This window comes from Hylobates moloch, unplaced genomic scaffold, assembly GCF_009828535.3.
Source record: "Hylobates moloch isolate HMO894 unplaced genomic scaffold, HMol_V3 SCAFFOLD_9, whole genome shotgun sequence".
NCBI classification, from domain to species: Eukaryota; Metazoa; Chordata; class Mammalia; order Primates; family Hylobatidae; genus Hylobates; species Hylobates moloch.
In genome coordinates this window covers 83723007-83741799 of record NW_026652284.1, presented here as the reverse complement: position 1 = coordinate 83741799, position 18793 = coordinate 83723007, and the positions used below count along the sequence as shown (strand labels likewise).

General features: G+C 38.9%; 2 protein-coding genes and 1 non-coding gene across 4 annotated transcripts in view; 1 reads left to right on the top strand and 2 right to left on the bottom strand.

The window, feature by feature from the left end:
- SLC25A32 (solute carrier family 25 member 32) overlaps window positions 1-11975 on the top strand; it is a 37100-nt gene extending 25125 nt beyond the window's left edge. The window contains exon 7 of the mRNA XM_058443883.1: window positions 11850-11975. Coding sequence (XP_058299866.1) covers window positions 11850-11898 — 49 coding nt within the window. The 3' untranslated portion in view covers window positions 11899-11975. The remainder of the gene's footprint in view (window positions 1-11849) is intronic.
- LOC116814072 (U6 spliceosomal RNA) lies at window positions 5008-5114 on the bottom strand. The gene has a single exon (XR_004371157.1). It is a non-coding gene; the product is annotated as a U6 spliceosomal RNA (small nuclear RNA).
- Window positions 7425-18584, bottom strand: CTHRC1 (collagen triple helix repeat containing 1). Of its 2 annotated transcripts, none has more exons than XM_032760233.2 (4): window positions 18258-18584; window positions 14106-14327; window positions 11808-12024; window positions 7425-7582 (listed from the first exon to the last, which is right to left on the bottom strand). In XM_032760233.2, exons 1-4 carry the CDS (start codon window positions 18405-18407, stop codon window positions 7440-7442), a joined length of 732 nt encoding a protein of 243 aa, XP_032616124.1. In that variant the 5' UTR covers window positions 18408-18584; the 3' UTR covers window positions 7425-7439. The 2 variants fall into 2 exon arrangements, with proteins under 2 accessions (XP_032616124.1, XP_058299867.1); XM_058443884.1 differs by lacking the exon at window positions 18258-18584 and adding an exon at window positions 16483-16512.
- Window positions 18585-18793: the final 209 nt, after the last annotated feature.

The following is an 18793-nucleotide window of genomic DNA, read 5'->3' as shown; positions in this document are numbered from 1 at the left end:
CTCCCCCCACTCCCCACTACCCATTCCAGCCTCTGGTAGCCAACATTCTACTGCCTATCTCCATGAGTTCAGTTGTTTAATTTTCAGCTGCTACAAATGAGTGAGAACATGTAAAGTTTGTCTCTCTGTGCTTGGCTTATTTCACTTAACATAATGTACTCCAGTTCTATCCATGTGTTGCACATGACAGGATCCGTTGTGTGTAAGTACCACATTTTCTTTATCCATTTGTCTGTTGTTGGACACACAGGTTGATTCCAAATCTTTGCTGTTATAAATAGTGCTGCAATAAACATGGGAGTGCAGATATCTCTTCAGTATACTGATTTCCTTTCTTTTGGTTATATATCTGGCAGTGGGATTGCTGGATCATATGATAGTTCTATTTTTAGTCTTTTTGAGAAACTGCCAAACCGTTCTCCATAGTGACTCTAATAATTTACATTTCCACCAACAGTGTATGAGGGTTCCCTTTTCTCTACATCCTCACCAGCATTCATTAATTGCCTGTCTTTTGGATAAAAGCCATTTTAACTGGGGTGAGGTGATATCACATTGTAGTTTTGATTTGCATTTCTCTGATGATCAGTGATATTGAGCACATTTTCATATGCCTGTTAACCATTTGTATGTCTTCTTTCAAGAAGTGTCTATTCAATTATTTTGCCCATTTTTAGATTGGATTATTAGTTTTTTTATATAAAGTTGTTTGAGCTTCTTATATGTTCTGGTTAATCCCTTGTCAGATAGATAATTTGCAAATATTTTCTCCCATTCTGCGGGTTGTCTCTTCACTTTGTTGATTGTATCCTTTGCTGTGCAGAAGCATTTTAACTTGATGTGATACCATTTGTCCATTTTTGCTGTGGTTGCCTGTGCTTTTAGGGTATTACACAAGAAATAACTTTGGGAGGCTGAGGCAGATGGATCACCTGAGGTCAGGAGTTTGAGACTAGCCTGGCCAACATGGTGAAACCAGGTCTCTACTAAAAACACAAAAATTAGCCAGGTGTGGTGGTTCACACTGGTAATCCCAGCTACTGGGAAGGCTGAGGTAGGAAAATCATTTGAACCCAGGAGGCAGAGGTGTATTCTTCAGAGCGGCGCTTTTGACGTTTCTCAAATCTATTCTCTCTTTTATTCCTTTGGTCATCACCAAAGCCCATACCATTCCAGTAACTCTTTTTTTTTTTTTTATTGTGGATAACATATCTAACATAAATTTGCCATTTTAGCCACTTTAAAGTGCACAATTCATTGGCATTTAGTATATTCACAGTGTTGTACAACCATCATCACTCTGTAGTTCCAGAATATTTATATTATTCCAAAAGGAAATCTCATACCTAATAAGCAATCATTCTCCATTCTTCCCTCCCCTAACTCCTAGCAATCACTAATCTGCTTTCTGTCTCTGTGGATTTGCCTTTTCTGGGCATTTCATATAAATAGAATCATACCACATGTTGCCTTCTCTGTCTGTCTGTGTAATATTTTTGAGGTTCATCCATGCTGTAAGAATGTATTGACACTTAATTCCTTTTTATGGCTGAATAATATTCCATTGTATTCATACACCACATTTTGATTATCAGTTCTTTTCAGTTGATGGACATTTGGATTGTGTTGACATTTCCCACTAGCAATGTATCAGAACTTTATTTTCTCCATATCGTTGCCAACACTTATTTTCCATTTTTTGATTATAACTATCTTGGTCGATGTAAAGTAGTATCTCAATATAGTTTTAACTTGCACTATCCTAATGACTAATGATGTTAAGTGTCTTTTCATGTGTCTGTGGGCTCTTCATATATCTTCTTTGGAAAAATGCCTATTCATTTCTTTTGCACATCTTTTGACTAAGTAGTTTGTCTTTTTGTTGTCTTAACAGCCTCTTAGCTGGCCTTCCTCTACTCTTTGTACCTCTAACTTTTGTTTTTTAACTCGGCTGTTAGAATGAGTTTTTGTTATATAATGTTATTCTACACCAAACTGTCAATAGCTCTCCACGGCTCTACAGATAACTCTGGCATTCATGGCCTCCACAGTATTTTCTCAACCTCCTTTACCAGCTTTGACTCTTTTTTTTTTTTTTTGCACTGATATACATTTATTTTTCGTGTATATATATATAATTACACTTTAAGTTCTGGGGTACATGTGCAGAACGTGCAGGTTTGTTACATAGATATACACATGCCATGGTGGTTTGCTGCACCCATCAACCCTTCACCTACATTAGGTATTTCTCCTAATGTTATTCCTCCCTTAGCCCCCCACCCCCTGACAGGCCCTGGTGTGTGATGTTTCCTTTGTTAATGTGTTCTCATTGTTCAACTCCCACTTATGAATGAGAACATGCAGTATTTGGTTTTCTGTTCTTGTGATAGTTTGCTGAGAATGATGGTTTCCAGCTTCATCCATCTCCCTGCAAAGGACATGAACTCATCCTTTTTCAGGGCTGCATAATATTCCATGGTGTGTATGTGCCACATTTTCTTTATCTAGTCTATCATTGATGGGCATTTGGGTTGGTTCCAAGTATTTGCTATTGTGAATAGTGCTGTAATAAACATACGTGTGTATGAGTCTTTATAGTAAAGTGATTTATAATCCTTTGGGTATATACCCAGTAATGGGATTGCTGGGTCAAATGGTATTTCTAGTTCTAGATCCTTGAGGAATCACCACACTGTCTTCCACAATGGTGGAACTAGTTTACACTCCCACTAACAGTGTAAAAGCCTTCCTATTTCTCCACATCCTCTCCAACATCTGTTGTTTCCTAACTTTTTTTTTTTTTTTTTTTTTTTGAGACAGTCTCCCTCTGCCACCAGGCTAGAGTGCAGTGGCGTGATCTCGGCTCACTGCAACCTCCTCCACCCAGGTTCAAGCGATTCCCCTGCCTCAGCCTCCCAAGTAGCTGGGACCACAGGCACGTGCCAACACACCCGCTAAGTTTTTGTATTTTAGTAGACGGGGTTTCGCCATGTTGGCTAGCATGATCTCGATCTCCTGACCTCGTGATCCCCCGCCTCAGCCTCCCAAAGTGCTGGGATTACAGGCATGAGCCACCGTGCCCAGCCTGTTTCCTGACTTTTTAATGATTGCCATTCTAACTGGCGTGAGATGATACCTCATTGTGGTTTTGATTTGCATTTCTCTAATGAACAGTGATGATGAGCATTTTTTCATATGTCTGTTGGCTGCATAAATGTCTTCTTTTGAGAAGTGTCTGTTCATATCCTTTGTCCACTTTTTGATGGGGTTGTTTTTTTCTTGTAAATTTGTTTAAGTTCTTTGTAGATTCTGGATATTAGCCCATTGTCAGATGGATAGATTGCAAAAATTTTCTCCCATTCTGTAGGTTGCCTGTTCACTCTGATGATAGTTTCCTTTGCTGTGCAGAAGCTCTTTAGTTTAATTAGATCCTGCTTACCAATTTTGTTTTTTGTTGCCATTGCTTTTGGTGTTTTAGACATGAAGTCTTTGCCCGTGCCTATGTCCTGAATGGTATTGCCCATGTTTTCTTCTACGATTTTTATGATCCTAAGTCTTACATTTAAGTCTTTGATCCATCTTGAGTTGAGTTTTGTATAAGATGTAAGGAAGGGATCCAGTTTCAGTTTTCTGCATATGGCTGGCCAGTTTTCTCAACACCATTTATTAAATAGGTAATCCTTTCCCCATTGCTTCTTAGTGTCAGGTTTGTCAAAGATGAGATGGTTGTAGATGTGTGGTGTTATTTCTGAGGCCTCTATTCTGTTCCATTGGTCTGTATATCTGTTTTGGTACCAGTACCATGCTGTTTTGGTTACTGTAGCCTTGTCGTATAGTTTGAAGTCAGGTAACATGATGCTTCCAGCTTTGTTCTTCTTGCCCAGGATTGTCTTGGCTATGTGGGTTCTTTTTTGGTTCCATATGAACTTTAAAGTAGTTTTTTCCAATTCTGTGAAGAAAGTCAGTGGTAGCTTGATGGGGATATCATTGAATCTATAAATTACTTTGGTCAGTATGGCCATTTTCGTGATGTTGATTCTGCCTATCCATGAGCATGGAATGTTTTTCCATTTGTTTGTGTCCTCTCTTATTTCCTTGAGAAGTTATTTATAGTTCTCCTTGAAGAGGTCCTTCACATCCCTTGTAAGTTGGATTCCTAGGTATTTTATTCTCTTAGTAGCAGTTGTGAATGGGAGTTCACTCATGATTTGGCTGTCTGTTTGTCTGTTATTGTTGTATAGGAATGCTTGTGATTTTTGCACATTGATTTTGTATCCTGAGACTTTGCTGAAGTTGCTTATCAGCTTAAGGAAATTTTTGGCGGAGACGATGGGGTTTTCTAAATATACAATCATGTCATCTGCAAACAGAGACAATTTGACTTCCTCTCTTCCTATTTGAATACCCTTTATTTCTTTCTCTTGCCTGATTGCCCTGGCCAGAACTTCCAATACTATGTTGAATAGGAGTGTGAGAGAGGGCATCCTCGTCTTGTGCCAGTTTTCAAAGGGAATGCTTCCATGTTTTGCCCATTCAGTATGATATTGGCTGTGGGTTTGTCATAAATAGCTCTTATTATTTTGAGATATGTTCCATCAATACCCAATTTATTGAGAGTTTCTAGCATGAAGGGCTGTTGAATTTTGTCAAAGGCCTTTTCTGCATCTGTTGATATAATCATGTGGTTTTTATCATCGGTTTAGTTTACATGATGGATTATGTTGACTGATTTGCATATGTTGAACCAGTCTTGCATCCCAGGGATGAAGTCTACTTGATTGTGATGGATAAGCTTTTTAATTTGCTACTGGATTCGGTTTGCCAGTATTTTATTGAGGATTTTTTGCATTGATGTTCATCAGAGATATTGGCCTGAAATTTTCTTTTTTTGTTATGTCTCTGCCAGGTTTTGGTATCAGGATGATGCTTGCCTCATAAAATGAGTTAGGAGGGATTCCCTCTTTTTCTATTGTTTGGAATGGTTTCAGAAGGAATGGTACCAGCAAAAATATGGAATGCTTCATGAATTTGCATGTCATCCTTACGCAGGGGCCATGCTAATCTTCTCTGTATCGTTCCAATTTTAGTATCTGTGCTGCTGAAATGAGCACACCACATTTGTCTCTTACTGTTTCTACACACATTACTTAAGCTCAACCCACCTAAAAATATAATTTCTATTTTATTAATACCCCAGTGTTTTTACTAATGTTCTTGCCTCTACCAAAACTATTGTTAACAACTATCCCCATTTGTCAAAATTTTTACCCATCTTGGTTAACATCTACCTATCTGCAATATTATTTCATCTAGACTTCCCTTCTACTTCCCATTTCTAGATTATTCTGAAGCAAACTCAAGATGTCACATCACTTTATCTTAAATATTTCAGTATCTCTAAAAGATAAAAGCACTATTTAAAAATAACCACAATACCGTTATCAGGCATAAATAATAATTATTTAATGTCATCAACTATCCAGCCAATGTTCACATGTCCGCAACTATCTCAAGGAAGTTTTGTTTTTGTGTTTATAGTTTGCTTGAATCAGTATCCAAATAAAGTTCAAACATTGCAATTGGTGGATATGATCTTTTCTTTTAATCTATAAGTTTTTTTCTCCCTCACTTTTCTTACAATTATTTGTTAAAGAAACCAAATTGTCTTTCAAGTTTCCCACAGTCTGGATTTTGCTGATTATATCCCTGTGGTGTCAATGAACATGTTCTTCTATCCCCTGTATTTCCCACAAATTAATGGTGAGAACTAGAGGCTAAATCAGATCTTGGCTTGATTGTTTCTTGGAAAACTACTTCCTGAGTGCTGTTATATACTCTCATTAGAGGCACATAGCTGGTCTATCTCTTTTGGGAATGTTATCAGTCATTGATGTACATTACTAGATCCCTTCATGAGGGGTTGAAAAAAGGTAATATTGGAATTTCATCATTCTTTCTTCATTTACAAGCTATACCACCAACATGTGATGTTACTATAAGACATATAATGTTGTGTGTGTGTGTATATATATATATATATATACGTTTAGAAAGAGAAATTTCCCTTCATCAACAATTTGGTTACTCAGAGATACAGTATAGATAGAGAAAGCAGAAGAAATGTTTGGTTCTATTTACCAATTTTCAGAGTAACAAGTTGGTTTGCTGGCATACTGTAAGTTGACCAATTGTTTTAATATATTATGAACTCATGTATTTAAACATATTTGATGTTTTAAACCATTGCAGTTATTCTCTTTATTGATGCTTAAATTGTATCATCTTTAACAGTGAGAACCAATTCAAATGTTGGCTCTTGGATCCTTTTAAATTGTTTTTCATAGCTGCCTTGTATTCCAGTATGACAAAATGTTGCATGCTCATATTGTACATTTCCTGCCCCATAGGTGAAATCTCCCATTTCTTCAAGGATTTTTAGTTCCTTTTAGTAGGAAATGGGAGTGTAGAGATCACATTCTGGGCATTACTGGATTGGTAATTGTTTCTGGGCCTTTTCAGTAAACAAAGCTAGATTTTGTTACTGTTTTGTAGCTTTATTTAAGATAAAGTACTTTATGAATTCATACCAGTACTTCCAATTCGAGCCGAGAATTTACTTAACTTCACCAATCTTACATATATGCTGCCTTCATGGATTTTTTTCTGATCACCTCAGCCAGAAATGTTTACTCTTCCTTTGAACCACATCACCCACTTCAACACTTTTATAGTAACCAACATATTAACCTTTTATTGTTATTTCTATATATGTCTGATATTCTCTACCAAATGGTAAGGAATTTGAGGATAGAATCCATCCTTTGTTACTCTTTGTTAAATAAAGATAAAATTCCTAAAGTGCTGATATATTTCCTGACATATAAATACCACTTTCTCTTTGTATTCCTTTAAAAATGGAACCGTATTATACATGTACTAAAAATCAATAAAAGAATGTTAAATGAATAAATACAAATTGGATTTATGTTAAACTTTTCAAATATACAGTACTAGAAACTCCAATTTTAGTGGCAATTAATTTAAAGATATTAAGGTTGTTGGAAATAATTTTTATTTAACAGACATAAAAAATTCTTAACATTTACAAATTGTACAAAAATTGTATTTTTTAAAAAATGCTATACTAAGAGAAAAAACTAAAGACCACAACAATATTCCAAATTATAGGTTGAGAGAATGTGACTATGAAGAAAGTATTCTAATCAACTAAAAAAAAAAAAAATTGAAACCACTTTTGATTGAAGTAAAATGAATAATGCTAGATTTAAAAACAGTGTGAAATCACACTTTGGTCTGTAAACATGTTTAGCTTTGCTTTTCATTCAGATGTATACATAAACTTATTTAAAATGTCATTTAAATGAACCATTCCAAGGTATAATAAAAAAAGAGGTAGCAAATGAAAATTAAAGCATTTATTTTGGTAGTTCTTCAATAATGATGCGAGAAACTGAATTCCATCCAGTGGAAGCATCTCCTTTTGGGTAATCTGAACAAGTACCAACCCAGATAGCAACATCCACTAATCCAGCACCAATTCCTTCACAAAGTCCTTCCACTGCAAGACAAAGATGAAAGTTACATCTTTCTTTAGAACAAAGAGCAAAATCCTTTAGTTAAATTTTATAACTTTAGAAAGCTAGTTTGTAATTCTGTTTAATGTAATGCTACTTAAAAATTTTAATACATGATAAGGTTTTTATAATGTCCTCTTTTTCTAAATTGGTACATAAATATTTTTAAAACGTGTATACATATCCATTCTATGATATAAGTTTAACAAGCAGTGTTCTTACAGGTTTCAAGCATAAAACCAGAATTTGTATAGTTAAAAACAAAAAAGCAATTTATTTGAGTAAACAAAGAAAGGCTATATATACTTTTAAAAGCCAAGACTTTCATTTGATATGCAAGTCTTTTTTTAAAAAAGAAAGCCCTTTCCAACACTTATCTGCTGATAAGTGAGGTTAGACAAGTAGACGAAATAACTTTTTTTTTTTTGAGATGGAATCTCGCTCTGTCGCCCAGGCTGGAGTGCACTGGCACGATCTCGGCACACCGCAACCTCCGCTTCCCAGGTTCAAGCAATTTTCCCATCTCAGCCTCCTGAGTAGCTGGGACTACAGGCACCCGACACCACACTCAGCTAATTTTTTGTATTTTTAGTAGAGATGGGGTTTCACCGTGTTAGCCAGAATGGTCTTGATCTCCTGACCTCATGATCTGCCCACTTCGGCCTCCCAAAATGCTGGGATTACAGGCATGAGCCACTGCGCCCAGCCAGAAGAAATAACTTTTATAACATTAAAAGAAATTCTACATAATCATTACACCAGTCCTTCAATCTGGGAATCCCATTTTACACAGAATTTCCTCATAGTGAAAAAACATAAAAAAAAAAAAAACCTGCTTTTCCTCTGTGTTTTTATGCATTATAATTATGCACCTTTTCACATGTCCTCTGGACTTTCACCTACTAACAATACAAGTTGCATTCCATCTTACCAAAGTCTTCTAAATTAAAAAAAAAAAAATCCCTCAGTGTCATTTTAGCAGGCAAAAAGACATGGTACCTTTGATGTATGTGTAAAGCTAGAGAAGAAACTGTAGGTTGGCAGATTCTATAAGAAAATGAATCCTAGTTTCCTGTCCTTGTGATAGTTTGCTCACTCATAAGTGGGAATTGAACAATGAGAACACTTGGACACAGGGCGGGGAACATCACACCCTGGGCCTGTCGTGGGGTAGGGGCCTGGGGGAGGGATAGCATTAGGAGAAATACCTAATGTAAATGACGAGTTAATGGGCGCAGCAAACAAACATGGCACATGTATACCTATGTAACAAACCTGCACATTGTGCACATGTACCCTAGAACTTAAAGTATAATAATAATTAAAAAAAAGAAAATGAATCCTGATATATAAGCACTGTAGTGGATGACTTCATGTGACTGGTTAGGCTTCCTATTTGATTGAGGTTAGTGCATTCCTGCTGAGACCCAGGGATGTAGATCTGAAGCAATCTGCTTACATAAACTATCACAGGAGTAAATCCAGGGCAAGTCTCTCAGAATCCAGGGACCTGTCTCTGGTTCAGGCCCCTTCCCAAGTTGGGGGAACTAAATAGTAGGCCCACAATCCCATTTAATCTGGTATTCTTAGTACCATGCCAAGTGGAAATGCCTACAAATGCTCATGTTTTCCCAAGGTCTTGACAGCCATGGCCTAGAAACTTGTTCACTTCCCCCTACGGCCTAAGGACGTCAGACAAGCTTGGGTCTTGCATCAGCCTCATCTGAAGACAGTCAAATGGTCACTTCATGGTCTTTAGCAGATGAAAAAATGTTGAATGAACATTTTTGCTGTGATAATGTAGTATGATAGCTTGTTAAGTAAAAACGGTATGTTGGATTGGGAGTTATCGACCTGTTTTCCTCCTACACCATGTAACAGATGACAACTGTTTGTCAAACTCCCATGGGCATATCAAGGCTTTAAGCCATCCTCTGATATGCTAACTATAAGTGCACCCCTTTCCTTTCCCTTAAGAGAGACTATCAGTATGTCAGAGAAAGTGATTCTGTTACAGAGGTAACTTTTAATCCACAATAATACAAAAGCTGTTATTAATAACAAATTACTTGTGACACTCCACCCAATTGATCACACCAAATGAGTTTGCACACAATGGTTGGGAAATGTGTTAAATTATTTATAAAGTATATGTATGTATAGGTCACAGTTCCTGGGCCTAAGGGCTTACATTAGCAAAATATTAACACACCTTAAAGATAACAGAATAGAATGTAAGTTGCTTATATCAACTACTGTCTAAACATATCACTTCCTAATCAAATTTTATTTTTAATATCTAGATTCTTCTTATTTTAAAGACTGTTTCTTAGATGGGAAGTACTTCTTCCTTTCCAGCACATGTAACTAAGTACTTAGTGAAGAGGGTTTTTAATCTGATTACAAAGAGAACTGGGAGCCAAGAGAACAGGGCGTTGGTTTCTGCTCTCCTGAACGCTGATTCTACTGTCCTGTGTAAGACGCTGTATTTCCCTGGGTTTCTCAATATGCAAAGAGAAGGGGTTAAAATCTCTTCTTTATGTTTCAAGGATATTGTGGGGATCTGAGGGAAAATGTGGAGGGGATGCCCTTGATTGCTTAGGAATAAATTGGTTTTGGGGTTCAGTATCTGACTTGGAGCCCCAAAGAATGCTGAAATGTTATTTTGAGGGAAGGGAAGAGTGAAATTATCTCCTCCCTCCCCTCAACCATTTTTAAGTATAAGATTAGTGAAAAATCTCTTCAAGAAATCAAGGAAATGATGCTAACCATATGTACAGTTTCTTATTTTTCTTCTATGAAAAGGCATATGAATATAACAGTATGTACACTTTCTGATGCTACCAGGCTGTACTGTCATGGTGTGCCATCCACTGCAACTCAAGAAACCAAAATGGCTGACAACCAAATATTGATAGTGGTGTCTCTGGAGGATGAGATTAATAGTTTTTTTTTTTTTTAACTCTTCTATTTTCTGGTATTTTCTAAACTTTCTTTAATGAATCTTAAAATAGAACAAACAGGCCAGGCATGGTGGCTCATGCCTGTAATCACAGCACTTTGGGAAGCTGAGCAGGAGGATCACTTGAAGCCAAGTGTTCAAAGTTGCAGTGAGCTATGATCCTGCCACTGTCCTCCAGGCTGAGCAACAGAGCAAGACCCTGTCTCGAAAATAAATAAATAAACAAACAAATACATAAGTACATAAAACAACCCAATGATATTTTTCTGACAGTTTAAGTGACCACTGAATGTCTTTTTCTCATACTAGGTGGAAAGAGAATACAGAAACAGCATAAAAATTTTCTATTTTACAAATTCAGCAGACAGTATCCACCCTTTTAAAGGATAAGGCAGAAAAATCAGTCAGTCTTCGTATTAGTCTGAGCCAGTGGTTCTCAATTTTGGCTGAACATTAGAATGACCAGGAGTTTTTTGTTTTTTTTTTTTTTTTTTTTGCGACTGCATCTCACTCTGTCATCACTCAGGATGGAGTGCAGTGGGGCAGCCTCAGCTCACTGCAACCTCTGCCTCCTGGGCTAAAGCCATCCTCCCACCTCAGCCTCCCTAGTAGTTGGGACTAATTTTTTGGTATTTTTTTTGTAGAGATGGGGTTTCGCCCTGTTGCCCAGGTTTGTCTCAAACTGCTAGGCTCAAGTGATTGCCCGTCTCAGCCTCCCAAAGTGCTGGGATTACAGGTGTGAGCCACCACGCCCGGCCTACCAAGAGATATTTCGAAAGTCCCATTGCCAAGTCTGCACCCAGACCTGTTAAATCTGACTCCCTGGAAGGGTGGGATAGGCATTTCTTTTTAAAGTTCCCAAAGTTCCTAAACTGAGCCCAATATGTAGCCAAGGTTGAAAGATCCCTGCTCTATGGCATTACTGGCTATTTGCCATGTCATTTAACCCACTGATTTTCAAGCCTGGGGCATATCAGAATCACCAGGGGATCTTTTAAAAAACACAGAAGCTGTGGTCTTACTGCTAGAGATTCTGAGTCAGTTCATCAGAGATAGGGCCCAGGCATCTATGTATTTTTAAAAGATCGAGAGGTAATGCAGAAGTACAACCCAGGGTGGAGAATCATGCATTGAAAACTTGCTAGAGGTCCCTTTACAGTAGGCTAGTGAACCAATATGATAGTGGGACTCAAAACTAATCTTACTTAGATCTGAGGCACATCTTGCAATGTCACAATTTTACATACCAGAAGAAGTGCGATGAATATTAATTGTTGAATTCATTTCAGGGCTTCCTTGGTCCAAGTAAATTATAGCTTCAATGGGAAGAGGTCCTGAACATTCAGCTCCATTGAATGTGAAATACCAACGCTGACAGCATGCATTTCTGCATTTTAGCCGAAGTGAGCCACTGAACAAAACTCTTAGAGCACTATTTGAACGCATCTTTGTAAATGTACACTCCTGTCACAAACATAGAAATGGGATTTAATTAACATTTTCTATTTTAATTAAAAGGAGCTTTTGAGACTGGTGAATTTTACTTAACTATCCTTTTCCCCAAAATGTATTTAAAAAGTTTAACTCGGCCGGACGTGGTGGCTCATGCCTGTAATCCCAGCACTTTGGGAGGCTGAGGGGGGCAGATTACTTGAGGCCAGGGGTTCGAGACAAGCCTGGCCAACGTGGCAAAACCCATCTCTACTAAAAATACAAAAAATTAGCTGGGTGTGGTGGTGCACACCTGTAATCCCAGTTACTCAGGAGGCTGAGACGTGAGAATCACTTGAACCCGGGAGGTGGAGGTTGCAGTAAGCTGAAATTGTGCCACTGCACTTTAGCCTGGGCAAAAGAGTGAGACTCTGTCTCAAAAAAATTAAAACAAACAAAAATAAAGCTTAACTTTTATAGAGGGAGGGAGATTTTCTGCAAGCTAGATAAGAGATTTTGATACAGGAACTCTAAGAAAATCAAATTGCAGCTTTCTTAGAACTTTTCACCCCACTGAGGGTATCTTTCAGTTTTACAAAAAAAGGCTAGCCTTCAGTACTTTTGATAAAATCAATTTATATATTTCCTCTTTTTTTTGCATTCAAAAAATATTTACTGAGCCCCAACTATGTGCTAAATGGTACAGATAGAGCAGTTAACAAAACAGAATCCCTACCCTCATGGAACTTACATTCTAGACTAGTACTGTCCATTCGTATTCACTCTTGACCCCTTTCTTTTTGAGCAACAGCAAACAGTATGGGGAGTAAAGGATAGGCAAGGTTTTTAGTCTTTATCTATATGACACAATGATAAGGCCCACGTTTCTTGTTTGCTTATTTTCTCATTGGTCTTTGCAAATTTGTCTGTCTATTGGCTCATGGACCTATTATCCTTTACTCGTAGAAGGTTCCCATACCCATCCTGACCATTGCTAAAAGGAACTTGAAAACATATTAATAATTCAGAACCCACAAGGATAGCTTTTAGAAAGAACTCAGTAACTTTTGATGAACAACTATAAATAAACAACCAGTCTATCAATGTCAGATGTTTAAATAACTAGGGAACATTTTAACAAAATGCTTTCTAGAAACACACATGAACACAGAAAAGGTCATAGTCATCATAACTATGGAAGCTACATGGAAATTCTATCACAAAACAATTAAGACAGTCTCAAACTCTTATAGATAATAGAGCAGAAAGAGTGAGATAAGGAACAGGGATTATATACAGAGTGCATCTTAAAATCTAAGAGTTTTATGAAACAAAATTTCTTATAACTACTTGATGGTAGCAGTAAAATCATGAATATGTTGTGAATATGGAACCATGTACAGAGTTTGTCAACAAGAGAAAAGAGGCTTATAAATAGCATCAACTTCTTCAACTCTCTTCCATCCCAATGGACTTGCCAATTACTTTTGAAGCAAACACTAATCAAAGTGACTGAAACATTAGTCAAAATACATGACCAGACAGGCTATTTTGAGTAATTCTCTGCCACTCAGCCTTAATGTTGCAAAATAACTTAAAATAATCGCTGTAGTACCTCACATCTAACCCATTTCACTTCTCTTAGGCTTAGCAATTTTAAGCTGGGCATGCTACCTAAATAAAGACAAACACCAATGGACTTCTGCTTCCAGATCAACATGATAATTTCTTGGAAATTTTTTCCCACCTTTATGTCTGAAGCCAGGGCAGAATTTCTTAGACTAAATTTAAATTTACTTTAGGATAAGATTGGAAAGTTGCTTACTGTCCAACACAGACACATATGCTCTCTTTTGTTTGCATTTTTAAAAAGTATGTTATTTTAGATACTATGGTTAAAATGATAAGCATTTGTCTTAGAAATATCGTTATGAAATTAATTCTGAAATGTTATGAACTTTTTCATTAGTTTTAAAAGTCACATGCTACCTACTTCTTTTTTTTTAAGTCTTTTAGTTAAAAAATGATAATAAAATGTCACCTAAAAATTAACACTAAAATATGAAAACCCTTAAATCTTGCTTCAATTTTAAAATAATTCAAACTTTACTTACCGCAATTTTCCCAAGATCTATGCCATAATTCAATGAACTCCATGAACACTGCTTGTAGTTGGGTGTCCAGGACTCCTCAAAGCTTTCCCTCAAACATTCCCCCTTTTCTCCTTTGAATCCATCCCGACCTGGGATCCCAGGTGTACCCGGAATGCCATTGGCCCCAGGGCTCCCGTCTCGACCAGGCACTCCTGCTGGCCCTTGTAAGCACATTCCATTATACTATAATGAGAAAGAAAAGGCGAAGAAAACTCTCACCACTTAAGAGTCAAAGACTCAGTATGATTAGAAATGCATTTATTTTGAGCCCTTGGAGTCAAGAATCCCATCATACCACATGCCCATGTTCTAGATGAGTTATTATAGAGAATTCATTTTCAAATTATTTCTAAAATATTGTGATTTCTTTCATATTTTTTAGTGCACAAACTTTACACGCACACACACACACATCAGAGGAGGACAAAATTATTTCATTTGCCTGCTCCCTTCTACTGCTCATTATAAGCATATACAATTTTAAATAGCTGTATTCCAAGGTGGAAATAATTTGATATTCTGCTTTTTTCTTCTAACTCTGTATCTTGCAAAGGGACCTGGATTTTTACAGTTTTATGCAAACATTGCACTATTTTTGGATACATAGTTTATTTCTACTTTTTTTATTATGAATATTATTGTAATGAAAATATCCATATAGCCTTTTTCTTCTTTTGAATTATTTCCTTAAGATAAATTCCTAGGGACATAATTATAAAATAAAATCTTAAGAGTCAATAATTACCTTGTACTGGCAATATCTCCAACTTGGATATGAAAATCCCTGCTTCTCCCTGTTTTTAAGTGGGGGAAGCAGTGCTTGGATAACATTTCTGGCCTCTCATCCCACCCCTCCTCCTCAAGGAGAAGCAGTAAGTGACCTAGTTTCAAGTGACCATTAGTTCTCAATAGGGAACCATCCACAATCTGTCAAACTGTCTGTAAGGACTACGATTCTCTGTTTCTTTTGGAGAAGGATACCTTGTAGCATTTAAATGCATGGATTCTAGAGCCAGTTTCTTTGGATTTTATCCCGGTTCCACCTTACATTAGCTCTGTGAGACAGGGCAAGTTACTCAACATTTTGGTGCCTGTTTCCTTATCTGTAAAATGTGGATAATTAGTCTTACTTTATAGGGTTTGTATGAGATTTAAGTGAATAATATATAAAATGTGCTTAGAACAATGCCTGGAACACAGTAAACACTGCATGTGTCAGCCATTATTATTCCTATGATTCCCCAGGACCAGTGCAAGGCCGCGACTCTGGGTAAGTGTGTCTACTGCCCTGGGTGGACCTTTCAGGGTCTAGACCTGGGGAAGAGAGCATTAGCAAACCCACCAGCCTAGCACACATAAGCCATACACGCCAATGCTGTATGATCAGTGGTAAAGGTGATATCCTGTGCCCCACCTGTCTAATTCCTGTGTCTACACCTGAATTGGTTCAGCTAGGAATAAAGGTGCCATTTATTAGACACTCCGAAACCCAACGCAATCCATTTAAATGTTTACTCTAACATTTCCTCTATTTGTGTAAGTTGCCTAGTATTATTCTGTATAACTATACTTTCCAGTGAAAACAAAAAACAAAGTTTCTTAGATATTAAAGTAACTTCAAAGCTTATCTTTTGACTACAGTATCTGGGATTGGATGATAAAATCCAATAGTTGTCTGGGAAGAATCCTATATAATTAGACTGGTGTTTGCTAATCAATTTGTGTCTCCATAGCCAGTTTGAGTTTTGGTTTGAAAAATGATTTTTTAAGTCTTTGACATTGCCATTTTCCTGACTGTAAGAAGAAAAAGACATTACTACTTATTTACTGTCAGAGAAATCGTTTTAAAAAAAAGAAAAAGCATTTAACAATTACAAAAGTATTCAAAGACACACAAAATAAAGTATTTTAAAAGTGCAAAATATTTCAAAATAGTTTGGTGTGTTTTAGCCTTTATTTTTATTTTAGTAATTTAATTCACTTTCACAAGCAGATATATACAATGTTTAGACATACATTTCAAATGGGAATAAGACTGCTTCTGATATTCTTTGATTTTTTTCACTATTATTCCCCTCAGGGCAAGATGCTACACAGACTAAATTTTACTTCATTATATAACAGTGGATCTCAACTGGGGACAATTTGTCCTCCACGGGACACTTGGCTATGTCTTGAGACATTTTTGGTTGTCACAACTTGGGAGGGGGATTGCTACTGGCATCTAGTCTGTACAAACGAGGGATGCTGCTAAACATGCTACAATGCACAGGACAGTCCCCACAAGAATTATCTGGCCCAACATGTCCATTGTGCCATATTGGGAATTTTTATTCACCTTTTCATCTAAAAGATACATTTCAGAGACTATATAACTTTACTTGACTCGATTCCGCAGGTGTTACATCAGTCTTCTTCTACTTTAAAATGCTAACCCAACACGTGCTTAGTACTCTCAATAAATGTCTGTGGAATGAAAAAAAAAATGTGAAGGGAAACGCACTTTTATACGCCCCTGTTTCTTTCACTGGCCACCAGGGGGCAGAGCTTGGTGGAAGCTTGAAAGGAACGCTTTGAAAGATCCTATACAAAGAAGTTGCTTTATAGAATCTGTTGAAACCTTAATGACTGTGGACTTTTTCTGTCAGCAAAACCAAATCCAACCTACAGGATGCACCTGAGCCTGACTGCAAAATCTTTTCCAAGTCTGGCTAGAGTTGTGGGAAACCACAGGTACTGTAAATCCTTGAAGGGGGGAAAATGGCAAGCTTCACAGGAAAAATGGGTATTTTGTGTATCATAACTACAAACTCATAAAATGCAAACTACACATGAACCATACTCATTTGGCACAGTTTTAATAATTTGGACACTTAAAATAGAACTGTTGCCTGAACACATAGTCCCCTTTTGTGGATCAAAATTACAGTCTACCACCAAAAAGTGCTGTGTGAAATGGGGGGATTTTTTTTCCCCAGCACTTTTGAATCCAATATAGAACTAGCTGCCAGGGAACTTGGTATATTAGCTCAGTTTAAAATGGCAGCTTAACAAATTCAAAAATTTCTTTTTAATGAAAAAAAATGCCCCAACTTATGTCTTGCAATGCCTGTAAATCATGTTTGTCTGCAAGTGAGACTGAAGTTTATGATATGCCAAGGACTATGGTAGCTCTGAAAGGCGCCCTCATACCACAGGGCAGAGAACCTCTCCGCCCTCCACTGGGTTTGTTGATTTTTAGAGGGAAGGATTTTAAGCAAACATTATTCCCACAGAAGAGCCCCTGGAAAGCACTCGGGACGTTCATTTCCAGTTTCCTGGAAACTGTTTTCTCCCATAGCTTGACTGTGATGCTCCTACCTGGCGGCCACATACGAAGGTGTGTGTAATGACTGACTGCCCATTTGGTTTAAACAGAAGCAGCAAAACAGGTCCTTAGAGGGTTAGCGCCGGGCCCCTTCATCTCCCTTCCGGCCTTAAACCCTCTGAACCATTCCTAGCCCCAGCTGTGGTTGTCCAACAAAGCAAATTGCAGCCCATACTCCCTAGGAAGATGACCCAACGTGACTCATAGTCTTCAAGTTACAAAGAGTTGGACTGATGCTTTGTGGGGGTTGTTATTCTCTCTCGCAGGCAGACGTGGCCACCAGCCCCAACAAAGGACACGTTGCACCGCCCTGGCCCAGGCCCAGGTCCATGGGATCAGAGAAGCCAGGGTTTTTCCCAGGTCCACTTCGGACTTATCCAAGCTCCTCATTCTACTCTCACTGCTGCCCTATCCCTCCCACCCTTACCAAGGGGTCCCCCTGAGGCCAGAAATTATTGGGGGACTCCCTGTACTTCGGGGAGACCCACCGGGCCCATATCGCATGTCCGCTCCACGATGGCCTCCCATTTTGGTCTCCCCTCTGAGTTCCAAGACTCACTGCACGCATAACCAGGTCCTTCTTTACCTGTAAATAAAAAGCATGACACCCCGGCGCAGCAAGACACACGACACACAGCTGTACAGACAGACACCCCCAACAGCCAGACTGACGCCCTGCCCGTGTGGCGCGCGGCCAGGTCCCCTCCACCAGCGCGGCGGTCCCGGCTCGGCTCCCTCGGACTCACCAGGTCCACCACCTCCCTCTGCCGGAGCTGCGCCTTTTGCTTCCCCTTGGGGATCTCAGAGGCGCTCGACGGCGCGGGCAGCTGCAGCAGCAGGAGCAGCAGGAGGCCGCGGAGCCGCTGCGGGGAGGCGGCGGGGCCCTGGGGTCGCATGGCTACCGGCTGCCGGGCAGCGCGGAGCTGGAGGCGGAGGAGATCGAGGAGCGGAACGTGGTCAGCGTCTGGCCCCGCTGCGCTCGGAGGCCGCAGCAGGCTGCATCAATGCGCCTTTCACCAGCGCGCCTCTCTCCCTCCCTTAATTCCTCCCGCCCCCGCGACACCCGGAGCTTCCATCCCGTAATAGGCCCCGAGCCCCCACCCCGAGCCCGGCGTGGGGCGGACCGAGAGCCAGGCCCGCCCCCTCCTACTGCAGTCGCTCTGCCTGTCAGGACCCCCGCGGGCCCGCGCAGACCCCGGTGGAGAGCCCGCCTGCAGGGTCGGGGTGGGGTGGCCCGTGGTCAGGAGCCGCAGGTCGGGGATTCTCGCAGGGAACACAGCGC

Excerpts from the sequence above, each read along its gene's own strand:
- CTHRC1 (XM_032760233.2), bottom strand. The coding sequence starts at position 18,407 with ATGCGACCCCAGGGCCCCGCCGCCTCCCCGCAGCGGCTCCGCGGCCTC. Across the intron at positions 12,025-14,105 it reads TAGATCTTGGGAAAATTGCG|GAGTGTACATTTACAAAGAT; the intron begins GTAAGTAAAGTT and ends TGTTTGTGACAG. Across the intron at positions 7,583-11,807 it reads TATTCATCGCACTTCTTCTG|TGGAAGGACTTTGTGAAGGA; the intron begins GTATGTAAAATT and ends TTTGTCTTGCAG.